Source organism: Taurulus bubalis (assembly GCF_910589615.1).
Source record: "Taurulus bubalis genome assembly, chromosome: 10".
Taxonomy (NCBI): Eukaryota; Metazoa; Chordata; class Actinopteri; order Perciformes; family Cottidae; genus Taurulus; species Taurulus bubalis.
The window spans coordinates 14,536,761-14,549,521 of NC_136598.1; the positions used below are offsets into that span (position 1 = coordinate 14,536,761).

Consider the following 12,761-nt stretch of genomic DNA (forward strand, 5'->3'; position numbering starts at 1 on the left):
CTATGGTAACCGTGCGCGAAAATCCCCCCGCGCCTATTATCGGACAAAAAAAAAAAAACTCTCCGGAACCACATCATTGTTTAACATGTGGTGTAAACAATAATTAAAGTAACCGTTAAGTTGATGTACTTACGTAATCTTCGTCGACTCCGTCAACTTCTACGGCGGACCGTTAGGTTTCACTAAATAAGTAGCCCTTACAAAGTCGGAGTTCACTAACAAACACATCTCAGTAACTCTACGGGCTTGTGGGGGTATAATAAAGTATAAGCCTTATTATCAGGTACTGTTAGTACCTGAAAAATCACAAAAAAAAAAATGATGTAAAATAACACAACTATTAGAACTGATAGGGGGTTCATACGACTATGACTACTTGAACACGGGGAACAAGAGGTCCAACCCCAGTGCCCCCACATCGGGGGCATGGTGCGCATAAGTTTAAAGCTTCTCAAATGTGATGACTAGCTGTTTTCTTGTTATATCTGATTATAAACTAAATAATTTGGACGTTTGGTTGAACAAAACAATTTGAATACATAATCTGACGCTTTGGGAAACTATAGCAAGCACTGACATTCTATAGAGAAAATGATTAATCAAGAACAATAAATGGCTTAATAATTGATTATTTGCAGCCACATTCTTGACTTGTGTAAATGTAAAAATGTGTTTGTTTTGTTTCTTGTGACAGTTGAATACATGTTGGGTTTGGACCAAAGAAAACATTTGAAGCGACGGGCTGCAAATTTGTTTTCTAATAACTATTTTCTGTACCTTTTTTATTGAATGATTGAAAATCTGCAGATTGCAGCCCTTGAGTTTCAGTGTAACTCTTATACATAGTAAATATATGATGTTGTTTTCATGCTATTGGTCCTTGTCTGACCGTTGCTTATGGAATAGGTTTCACTCACAGCTGGTTGAACTTCTGTGGCTTCTTTTTGTTTTGATGTGGCGGTTTGAGCGGAGCTCTCATAAGACCTTGAACTAGTGCAGCTAGCTGGTCTCCGGTGATCAGGATCGCTCCCGCCTAATTGATTGCAACAGTTGTCAGAGTGTTGTCTGTTAGGATGGTGACAGCCGTCTGAAGAAAATGATTAGTTTTCTGTCGGGACTGAGACAGCTCTGGATGTCCCAAACTGCAAACTAATAAAGGGGGGAAAGCAATAAAGCTCGTGGACAGCAGGTTCGACTGTTTTTATAGACAAATCAATAAAATGATAGATGATGGAAAATAACGGCATCTCAGCTGCCGATTTCTACTGGGGTTTCAAATCATGGTCCTTCGCGCACACACACGTGCATGTACACGGACACACACACTTTCATGTACACACACACAAACACACACACACAGAGCAGAATTTGTTGAAGGATTTTGTCTTCATTAATAGAGGCATGTGCAGTGACATAAATAAGCGGTTATGTTTTGGTAATTTGTGTGTATGACACAATACTGAAGCATGAGTTACACTTTCAATTCACTTTTTGTTGATGTTTAAATGATGTGTGTTTGTGTGTCATAACTAACAAAGTTAATCTCCCACTGTTAATCTTTTTGAGACCAGAGGGCCAGTGTCAGGATCAATACCGAGGACAGGCCTTCCTCTGAGCCCGCCTCTAATTGGCTCCATTTCTACTGTGTGTGTGTGTGTGTGTGTGTGTGTGTGTGTGTGTGTGTGTGTGTGTGTGTGTGTGTGTGTGTGTGTGCGCCATGCTGTATGTGATTGTACATAACTGTATTATTAGGTCCATCCAATGAAGGATGGATTTGTTCACTCAAGGAAAATTTGATCCTACAGAGTTTTATTTTAAGCTTTGTTAATCGATGAGAATGTTCCAATTTTTCCTATTTGTTGATGTGAAGTCACCGTCTCCAGAAAGTTGGTCTCGCATCGGGATGGGGTGTCATTTGATGATTTCACTGGTTTGCAAGTCTTTGTTTCATGCAGCATAAGTCTTTTGAACCAGAATCCTAACTTTTCTTTCAGCAGATTAAGGCAGCGATAAAAAGGTATATGTTAAAAATATATTTAGGAATAAAAGTTTGCAGTTTACTGAACACTTACTTTTACTTAAATTGGACGGTAGCATTAGCTGATTCTTGTATATTGTGACTATTTTACAATAAAAGAGCAATAAATAGATTTTGTCACCAAGCAATGAACTGGATCCCCTGCACTGCAATGCATCCACAAGATGTGTTCTCCTCGGTGGGAACACACTCAATGGCTCACACTATTCCTATTTTCACAGTTGTCACACACATGTATAACTGAAACATCTTCAAAAGACATTCTGGTAAATACAGTCAATATTTAACTGTAAGTAGAATTAGACAAGGCAGAACGAGGATATAACTTTCATTATAAAGACTTGGTGATATTTACCACTGCAATAGTATTTGAAGGTTCATTTGTGGGAAAGAAAAAAACTACCAGCATATTGCTTCTTATTTGTTGAGTAAAAAAAGAGCAAAAATGATCTTTTGTATCATCTGTGGTTCTATGTCTCGTCTTTTATCTCTTCCAGGTCTCATTCTCGCCACCGGAGGTCTCGCAGTAAGAGCGGCAGCCGTAGCCGCCGAGGTACCCAAAGCCGCAAGAGAAGTAGCAGCCGCACTCGCCGGAAGAGCCGGAGCCACAGCCGAGAGCGTGACCGGAGCCGGCGCAAGGGCCGCGACCGGGAGAAGGAGAAAGAGAAGGAGAGGGACAGAGGAAGAGACAGGGGAAAGGACAAGGACAGAGAGGACAAGATTAAGGACAAGGCAGCCAAAAAGGCGTAAGTGACAAATACTTTTTACATGGAGGCATACATGAACAGGTGGTCACAAACACACCAAACACAGCTCAATCTGAACTGGAGGTACAGAATATGGTGGTCAGTATAATACAGACTTAAATATGGAGCTCAGTCTCAGCCTCTCCATCTGTCCATCCATCACTTGATCCTTCCATCCATCAATCAATCCATCATTCCCTTTCTTCCTCCATTTCTTCCTGCAATCAAGCACCAGCCTACACTGGCCTTGTAATGCGATATAATTCCCTCTTGTAAGAAAAGACGTCATGGGGAAATAAGAATAGATGGTCGGTAGGAGTGCTGCACAGGTTCAGTTTCAAGAGAATGTTTGGGTCACCAGATGATGTCTGATGACTTTAACTCCACCCAGCAGCAATAAGGCTAGAAACATAACCATATCATATGCATCTCTGATGTCTTTGGTGCTTATACCAAGAAAAGAAACAATAAATGAGTCCTCCTTATTGTGGTGAGAAATGTTGGCAAATGACATCTTCACTTCCAAGTGTACGTCTTCTAAAGGCTGCAATACTCACTAGAAACCGGTTTACAGTAGTGGATCTACTCGAATACAGGTCTAACTACCTTAGAGGCCTCTCTCTGCCTCGACCAGAATAGCACCCTCAATACCTCCCCAGTGTGGGGTGCTCTAATGTGATTTGAGGCCACTGTAATATGACTGGAACCCAGTTGTTGTCTGTCATATTGAATGGCACAGATGTGTGTATCAGACTATGGATCCCATGAGCGGTGCAGACCTGCTGCTGTGCTAAAACACATCAATTTCAGAGACTTCAGCTTCCTGGGTTAACTGCATCAGAACTCATAGTGCAGTCTATGTTTGGCCTTTACTTTACAATTAAGTGCACAGATCGAAAAGTGTTTATTCACATCCAAAACTGCTATTTGTTTTTTTAAACAAATGAAAATTTTGAATACTTTGCACATAAACTTGTCTGAGAGAAAACATTTTGAGGCAGTATTTATTTCGAGGCTTTTCATTGAATTGACTAAAAGCAATATGCAGTAATAGCCAAATGTCAATTTAGGATTTTACAACAGTTTGATCCGACTGAAAATGATCTCTATTCCTCAGATGTATTCTTGATGCAACTGTGCAATCAGATGATGAAACTCATAACTGTAGCAACGGTCGAAAGGCAAAAATGCAGCACATCTCAGAGCGTTTTTTAAACTTTGCTTGCGCACCACTGCTAAACTGTCACACCACTTATTTATGAAAAAGTGTGTGTGCTGCATCTCATTAAGTTCAATAAATGCTAATTATTATATCTTTGACAGTGAATCTTAAATGAGATTTTTTCTTTGTACTATGCACAGTTATGACTGAAGGAAACATTCACATGCTTATAAATAAGGGTTAAGCATCCACTTATTATTCAAGCTATGGTTTCTTGTTTATTTAGATTTACACAATTTGTAAATATAAATGATCTTTAAATAATGATTCATAAGTTTACTACACTTGTTTGTAGAAAAGATAGAACTGATGTGTTGATATTAATAATATATTTAGCAGTACTCTTTTCATTCTTATGGAGGCTTTATGGTCATCAATGAAGACCGTGGGGCTCAATATTGCTCCGTGTGAAAAGAACATGGAGATTTGCTTTTAAAGGAAAAGTGCTCCATTTATTTGAAGCTATTACATATTGCCTTTCTTTAGATCTGTATCAGGAAAACAAATAAAGCTAACAGTGAAATGTGCGGCCAGCCGACTATATCTATTTTCTTATTAAGGCTTCAATATCCTTCAGCATCGATAGGAATCTCTTGCTTTATCTCTGACCCCGCTTTAGCTTGTCTGTGGTGTGTGTGTGTGTGTGTGTGTGTGTGTGTGTGTGTGTGTGTGTGTGTGTGTGTGTGTGTGTGTGTGCTGATATACGTAGTACGTAGGTTGGTTTGTGTATGTGCATGTATGCATTTCCACCTGTGGCGGCGTTAATATATTTCAAACTGTCTATCCTCCTATCTGGCCTTCCAATTTACCTGTGGAGGTATGATGTTGGAATAATTTTGACTAAACCATGTGGTGCTGACTTGCCATCATATCAGGCGACGTATACATACAAATAGATTCCCATAAATCTGGGTATTGAGGATGGTTACTTAACTGTTTCCTACATGCGCCATGCTCTTTTGGTCAGGAAAAATTACTTCATAACAATTCATAGCAATTTCTTTCTGGTCACAATTCATTTTACGGTTCTTTCTTCTGTAATTAACTCATCAGTTTGAGAAAGAAACACAGTGGGTGGAGCTATACATTGTTGAAATGTAAACTGCTTTTTGTTTTTTTTAAACATACAATACTTGCATGCACTTTAACAGTGTTGAGTAATCACTAAACATGTGCTCTGCTCCAGAAAGTCAAAGTAATCTGATGGATAAAAATAAAAATACACTATATTGCGATGTGTGATTAATTTGAGATTGATTTACATGTTGTGACATGATGCAAAAACATTTTATGACGTACATCACGTCCAGAAAGTGCCTGACATGGATGTTCCTGTTATTCCCCAGTGGCTCCCAAAGGAGTCTAGAGTTTCTTCAGCAGAAGAAAGGCAGTATCGGTGAGATGTTCCAGGAATATGTAAAACAAGGCTTTCTGCAGTATATCCTGTCGATGACAAGCCACTTCTTTTTTTTTTTCCATTATTCTTCTTCTACTCTTAATGGTGACGGGGGTAGGGTCTTTATGTAAGCCCCTGATCCTCGCCACTCACACACACACACACACACACACCAACCTCATTTACATCCAGGTTTCCTTGCTGGGTGGTAGGAGAGGAGTAAAGCAGTGCGATGTTGATGCCTGGGTGGGGAAGTGGCTCAGGAGCTTTATAGTGTCTGTCAGGATGAAAGAGGGGCCCCTCAGAGCGGCACCCTGACACCGACTCCGTGTGTGCGTGCGCTTGTGTGTGGTGTTGTCGTCATTAAACATTTAACACTCCTCTAGTATGACAGCAGGCAACTTGGTGCTCCAGCGGCATGTTTTCATGCAAAATTTATGGAAAAAGACGAGCAGTTGTTAAGAGATCTTGTTGCCTTTCACCAGTGGCAAAGGCTAAGTGGGTGATTTTCTGTGTGTGTGTGCGTGTGTACGTGCGTGCGCCCAGACTTGTGTACAGGGTCAAAAGTTCAGCTTTGCTCTGTGTAATCCGCTGGCTTCGTATTTACAGAGAGACCATAAGAGGTTAATTTAAGAATTTAACCAGCACTAAACCTGTTTGTTTGTCTTTGATTGATGAATCAACAGGAAAGCTTACTTGTGTATATTGTTCATTCAGCTTTGAGTTAAATACTTGAGTGGATCCCCGCCTTATCAGATGTGCACAAGTACCCCTTCATCAGCACCACTTGTCATTTTGAAATAGGTTTATATAAATTATATGAAAATAGATGTAATTTAACCCAATAATGTACCCAACTTATTGTCGTTGGTTTAGTTAAGTTTTCAATCATACCATTTCCACTTGGTGTGTAATAAACTCACACCATTTATTCATTAGTTTTAGGGATCTATTTTTATTTCTCTGCTAGTTTTCTTGAACTCTTTGAATTTGGTGTTGATGTGCCTCTGTGTGCGACACAGAGGCATTCTGGCAATTAATTGGTTGTTGTGACAATACATTTATTAAAGATCAGCCTCAATTTATAATCCTATGTGTTTGTTTATTTTCCTCCGAAACACAAATATGTTGATTACATTTAAAAAAAATAAAAAAAATCTAATTATGATATATTTTTTTAATTAGCTGAACCGCTAAACAATCTCCTAGGTCCCTGTGGAATCCAATGAAATATAATGTATAACACATTTATATCTCCTCAAGAACAATTAGAATGACTGAACAAACACACAGATGATGTCCTCCTTGTACTGTTCTGTGGCATCCTCGTATCCTATCGAGCTCGTTCCCCTGGCCGTGCAGCACAGGGACCACCTTCAGCCTCTCCTTATCGCTCATAGCCCACGTCTCCCTGTTGTACTCACTAGGCTGCTGCACCTAGAACACACACATGTATTAGTTGTGTGTGCGTCAAGTGGGGTAGCCTAGTGGCCAGGAGCAAGACGAGACATGGGTGAAGCTGAGTAGAAGTGGGTGTGTTTGTGTGTAGTTTGGGTGGGGACTGGGTGGTTGGATGAGGCTGGGTGAAATAGGAGTGACGCCTACATGCGAAGGGTGGACAAGCGCACACGCACACACACGCACACACACACGCGCACACACACACACACGCAGCACACATCTGCATTCAAGTGAACCTGCTAGTTTTTCCCTAACTCTGGGTGGCTAGAGTCAGGTCAAGTTTCATTTTATGAAAGTTTATTATTTATTACCTCCGCTACAAGATGGTCCATGTGACCTTGACGAAGATTGGTGCTCTCTGAGTGCCATTCTAGCTTGTGTGTGTGTGTTTTCCCTAAATTAGAGCAGGAGGAGCAATCGGTGTGTTGTGTTGACAAATGCACACCGGCCCCCATACAGATAATTGACAGAAGTATTGAATGTAACGGCATTCTTAACCTGATGTTCAGACTCAACACCTGCCTGTAATTAATGAGCAGACATCAGTTCTCAGACGGTGGTTTCTCCACAGAAAGTGACAGGTTGTAAAGAATATTTTTATATATTACATGATAGTGTTTTTAAAGGTTTGGGCATAGTTAAGATGCAGAGATTGAGGCTTTGATCAAGCTGGAAGGAATTTGGTGATGGATGTAGTAAAGTCTGGTTTTTGGGGGGTTCGGTCATGATGCACTCAAACACACAGGTATGCAAACTCTCACTCCTTTTCCTTCCATTTCCATGTCCGTCACTCTCCTCAAAGTCTACGCCTTCGTCAAAGAATCCGTCTGCTTTCAAGAGACGTCTTTAGCCTTTCCCTTTGGCAGTGTCGACCTCTTTGCGTTCCTCTGTAACGGATCACCAAGGTAGTGGAAGAACGTGGACTGGCTGCCTTTCTCCACATCGTCAATCTGAGAGGTCTGTCCAATTAGGCTGAACTCCTTGACTGTGCTGGGTCATGGAAGCACTGTTGGTCCATTTGACTCAATTTCATGTCATTTGAGTGTGAAATGGGCAGCGGCTGGGCAGCGGAGGCACGGAGGGCAGTGTGGAGACCTCTCACGGCATCAGACAGCCGTCTTTTCCTTGTGCATGTAAAACTGCAGTTGGTATAATGAGCTTAGGGTTAAGAAATGAAATGACTACCTTTTCATTAAAGCCTTTTTTGATGTCTTTGCCTATGAAATAATCATTTGGGAGTTTTTCTCTTCTAGCGAGAGCAGCACTTCCAACAGTTCACACTTGGAAAATAGCTTATTGTTTGAGAGTGGAGTTCCTTTTTTTAAATAAAGCCTGTTTTCTTGACACTTTTATCCATAGAGCCGTCCCCACCAACCCACCCATTCCCATCTCTCTCTGTGAATGTGATTGTTTAGTAATTCCTCTCATTACTGTGTTTTCCCCTGACAAGCTAAACAGAACCCAGCCTCACCACAGGGGTCCCGGCCGGACCCGCAGGCCTCGGTTTGGCTAGCTTTGCTCCATCGCTCAGCCTTAACCTCTGGAAGCCTAGCGGCTGTGAGGAAAAGAGAAAATAAAACAAGACCCTAGACGCAAGCGCACACATTCGCACTCACTGCTGTTGATTTTCTCTACCTCCTTGCCTCACTCTGAGGAAATGATTGTCTGCTTCTTTGCCTCTGTTGAACATCTATCAGCTCATTAGTGTTGATAATACACAGAGAAAGTAAGTGTGTTTGTGTGTGTGTGTGTGTGTGTGTGTGTGTGTGTGTGTGTGTGTGTGTGTGTGTGTTTGCGCATATGCAGCCCCTGCCTGCGGCATCCTCTCAGCCTGTTGGGAGTGTGTGTATGGGTGGTGTGGATGGGACCACTGGCTGCTTCGGTGTGTGTGTGTGTGTGTGTGTGTGTGTGTGTGTGTGTGTGTGTGTGTGTGTGTGTGTGTGTGTGTGTGTGTGTGTGTGTGTGTGTGTGTGTGTGTGTGTGTGTGTGTGTGTCTGCCTGCACTCTTGCAGGACTCTAGGCTGTGTCTGGCTCTGGGAGCGGGTCTGTGGAGGTAAGAGAGACTTCAAACACCGTCCTCGGAAGGTTAGGATACACTCACATTGACTTAAATCAATGAGCTGTAAGTGTGTGTATTATTTGTGTGTGCGTCAAGGGGGGTAGCCTAGTGGCCAGGAGCAAGACGAGACATGGGTGAAGCTGAAGAGGAGTGGGTGTGCTTGTGTTTGTGTGTAGTTTGGGTGGGGGCTGGGTGGTTGGATGAGGCTGGGTGAAATAGGAGTGATGCCTACATGCGAAGGGTGGACACACACACACACACACACACACACACACACACACACACACACACACACACAGGTCCCAATAGACAAACACATGCGCACACAGAGCGGTGCAGCTGTAGTTTTTCTTGGCCCATGGCTGTATGTAGTCATTAGCTGCTTTTTTTCCACACAGATAATGAGCATAGATTGGATAAAAAACAGCCTGGCCGCATGAACTCGATCTTCATGAGATGGACATTTATTTTCACACACAAACAAGTAGATGAATACCTTGTTAAGACATATACAGTGATGCAGGACAAACCTGGTTTTGTATTTGTCTTTAGGGCAGAAGGGGTAAACAATATAAGAACTGTAGGTTTGTTTTAATCTAATGTTAAAGAATACCAATGCAACTTCGAGCCCTCGACCACACATTTTGCATCGAAGCTTAAGAAATCTTTTTTTTCAGTATTCAATCAAACTCCCTGTAGTATGAGGGGGTTGTTGTTATTTGCCAGTCTGTAGATGTGACTTCTAATGACTTCTTACATGCCAAATATACCCCAAATCTGATGAGCATGGCATATGCCAGAATGTGTGTCTGTGCGATGGTGCAAACGATCAATTGACATGGCTAAATGAGAACATTTAAGTCACGTGGACCCTCACACCTACAACAAATTAGCCCATTATTTATTCATGAAAAAGGTAGATACAAAGCTTTTAATAAGCAACATTTTCCTTTGACTGTATCTGTATTAAAGCAAGAAGTGTAACTGCCAGAATCTGACACATAATCCAGACAATAATCCATGATAGTTAGATTAAAATTACTCGCTGTTTAAGGTTTGTTTCAATTTCTTCTGAATAAATATCAGTCCTAGGCATTGAGTGTTGTTAGTCCAGGAAGAGATTATCCTTATTCCAGTTCTCTAGAATTGCTCTATGCTGTACTTGGTTTAAAAAACAAAGCAACAACCAGCAATACGTATTATGATGATAATTACTGTTAGGTTTAATATTTAATTCAGATAATGCAGTCACTAATTGACTATAACAGTCAGTACTGTAGGACACTGTCTGTGCCTGAGAATGGCCTCTCTGCTGTGTGTGTGTGTGTGTGTGTGTGTGTGTGTGTGTGTGTGTGTGTGTGTGTGTGTGTGTGTGTGTGTGTGTGTGTGTGTGTGTGTGTGTGTGTGTGTGTGCGTGCGTGTGTGCGTCGGGGGGGGAGATTCTGGCCACTTTTAATCGCAGGAGAGACACACTGAGCAAGCGATAGAGAGCTGTGACAATCCACTTAGTGCGCTCTGTAATCTGTTTAACCATTTAGTGAGTTGTTAGAGGAGTATGCAAACACACACACACACACACACACACACACACACACACACACACACACAAAAGCACTAGACACCTTGCAGGCTTTAGCGGAGCACTGGACAGTCTGCCCCCAGAACTGGGTAGCGATTCAGTTCTGTTTAGAGGTGTGTGTGTGTGTGTTTTTGAGACCTGCTGTAGGCACTGTGAGGAGCCAGGCCTGGAGCGTGATGACAGAGACCATACCCGGCCAAATAGAAGATCCCCCCCAATCCAATTACCCTGTTCCTCTCTTTTATTTTCTCCTCCCCTCCCCTCTCCACTCCTCTTTTGACGGCCCTGTCTTAGCAGGAGCAGCAGCTAGTGATGGCAGTCCTGGCTGCTGTTGAAGTGGCTGGCTGCTCAGCTTTATGGATCAGAGGAGGATGCAGGCAGGATTATAAGCAGCAGGTTATGAGCAGCAAACATGACAGGCCAGCTCCGATTTAGGAGGGTTATGTAAATGTGCTTGTCGACAAAATATGTTTTTCTGCCCTCAGTATTTTCTCTCTCTCGCGGTGGAAAAGCCGGATCGTTTTGGTGTGAGTAATCGGTGTGGAGCTAAAAGAGAAGATTGTTATGGGGAACGATGTGTACACGCCGTAAATGTTTAATTTTCTCTAGTATCCAGTACTTATTCATCGGCACTAGGGGAAAGGGAAGGTGTTGACTGAAGTCTTTATGAGAAAGGCTGAGATTGAGAATACATTATAGAGAGAGATGTTCTCTTTAGTCGGAGAGAGCAGACAAAGTAACATAGCGAGAGAAAGGTAGAGCGTTTTAAGATAGCAGAGACTACCTTTCGCCATGACCTCTGCTGCTCTGAGACAGAAATACAGCTCTGCAGGTCTTGCCTAATGGCATTGATCATTACAAGAATACCTCTTTCAGACCGGGTAAACAGCGCTCCAGACACATGGTTAAGTACCAAGACTCAGCTGTGGAAGTAAATATGGCCTGAAAGGAGCATATAACAATCAATCTCAGTGGAGCTTTCAGATCGGCAGCCATTTTTCTTTTTTTTTCTTTTTCTCACACAGAAATTAAACAAAATTGTTATGAGTGCAGTTACCAATCATACAAGCGCGTGTATGCTTGATTGTGATGGCTGAGGCATGGGAGTACTTATTTGTGTCACAGAGACGCAGCTCATATTGATCATTAAGTAGCTGCGGTAAAGTTCTGAAGCCTCCCTCCTCTCTCATTGTCTTCCTCCCCTGCCCTCCCACCCATTTAGCCTGCCACTTTTTCAGCAGAAGTTTAGATCTCCCGGCCAATGTTTAATTCATTTGTACTAATGTCTTGCTCACTCTCGCTCTCCTTCACTCTCGTGCGCTGGCTCACCAGCCGAGCCCCTGCAGTTCTCTAATAGAGTTATTTTACCTTGTGCCTCACTCAGTTGCACACACACTTCACACTGATGACTCTTTCTTCTTCCATTTTTTCTCAGTAAAGATAAACAGTCATGTTTTACATGATTTGTCAGCTGTGTTTGGGGTAGGACAATAAGGTTAAAATCTTTTGATCAACATTAAATGGGATATTTTAAGGTATTGACGCGTCACAATATGTCAAATGTCGGCGACTGTGTTTTTTTGGGAGAGGGGGGTATTATTATTTTTTAACAAGAAACCTTTGTTTGGGAATATATGAAAGAATCCTAGTTACCGTACTCTCACCGTACGCTCATTCATTTAGTTTTTGGTCTTTGAGGCAGAAACGTTTCTCTTCCTCTCTCTCCCATGCAACTTTCTCAATTTACAGTTTTCATCCATCTTTCTTTCCTCTATGTATAGTACTATCATTCAACTTTTTGTACTCCTTTTTATGTCCCCCTGCCTCTCTGTTTCTGCCTCTTTCTATGCCCACATTTGACAGCATGGAAAGTATGTACAGTTGTGTATAACCATTTTGGGAGCTGCTGTCTAATCAACAGTAAGAACATATTTCACTCCTTTTTCTCCACATACACATTCATCAATGCAGACGGACTGGAATCCGTTAGTTCTGAGCTCTATATGGGGACAATGGAGGAGTATTTCAGAAAATCATAGCAAATCATCTCATTACATTTTCAAACACATTAATCAAATGTTAGGTAAACATAGGCCACAATTTAGTTGAGTGTGCACTTCAGGAGGGACGTTTTTACATGGTTACACTGTATGTTGATACCTCTGATATATAGATTGTTTATTGAGTCTTGAGTAGGGCAGTGTATCATTTTTGTATTCAGTATACCATTACCAATTCTTTTTGATATCATACATTTTTC

The 12,761-nt window shown here is 41.8% G+C and overlaps 1 protein-coding gene across 2 annotated transcripts in view; it reads left to right on the forward strand.

Moving 5' to 3' along the window:
• rsrc1 (arginine/serine-rich coiled-coil 1) overlaps positions 1-12,761 on the forward strand; it is a 111,398-nt gene that overhangs the window by 18,427 nt on the left and 80,210 nt on the right. For both annotated transcript variants that reach the window (XM_079225440.1, XM_079225441.1), the window contains exon 4: positions 2,536-2,784. In XM_079225440.1, the coding sequence (XP_079081566.1) occupies positions 2,536-2,784 (249 nt within the window). The remainder of the gene's footprint in view (positions 1-2,535; positions 2,785-12,761) is intronic.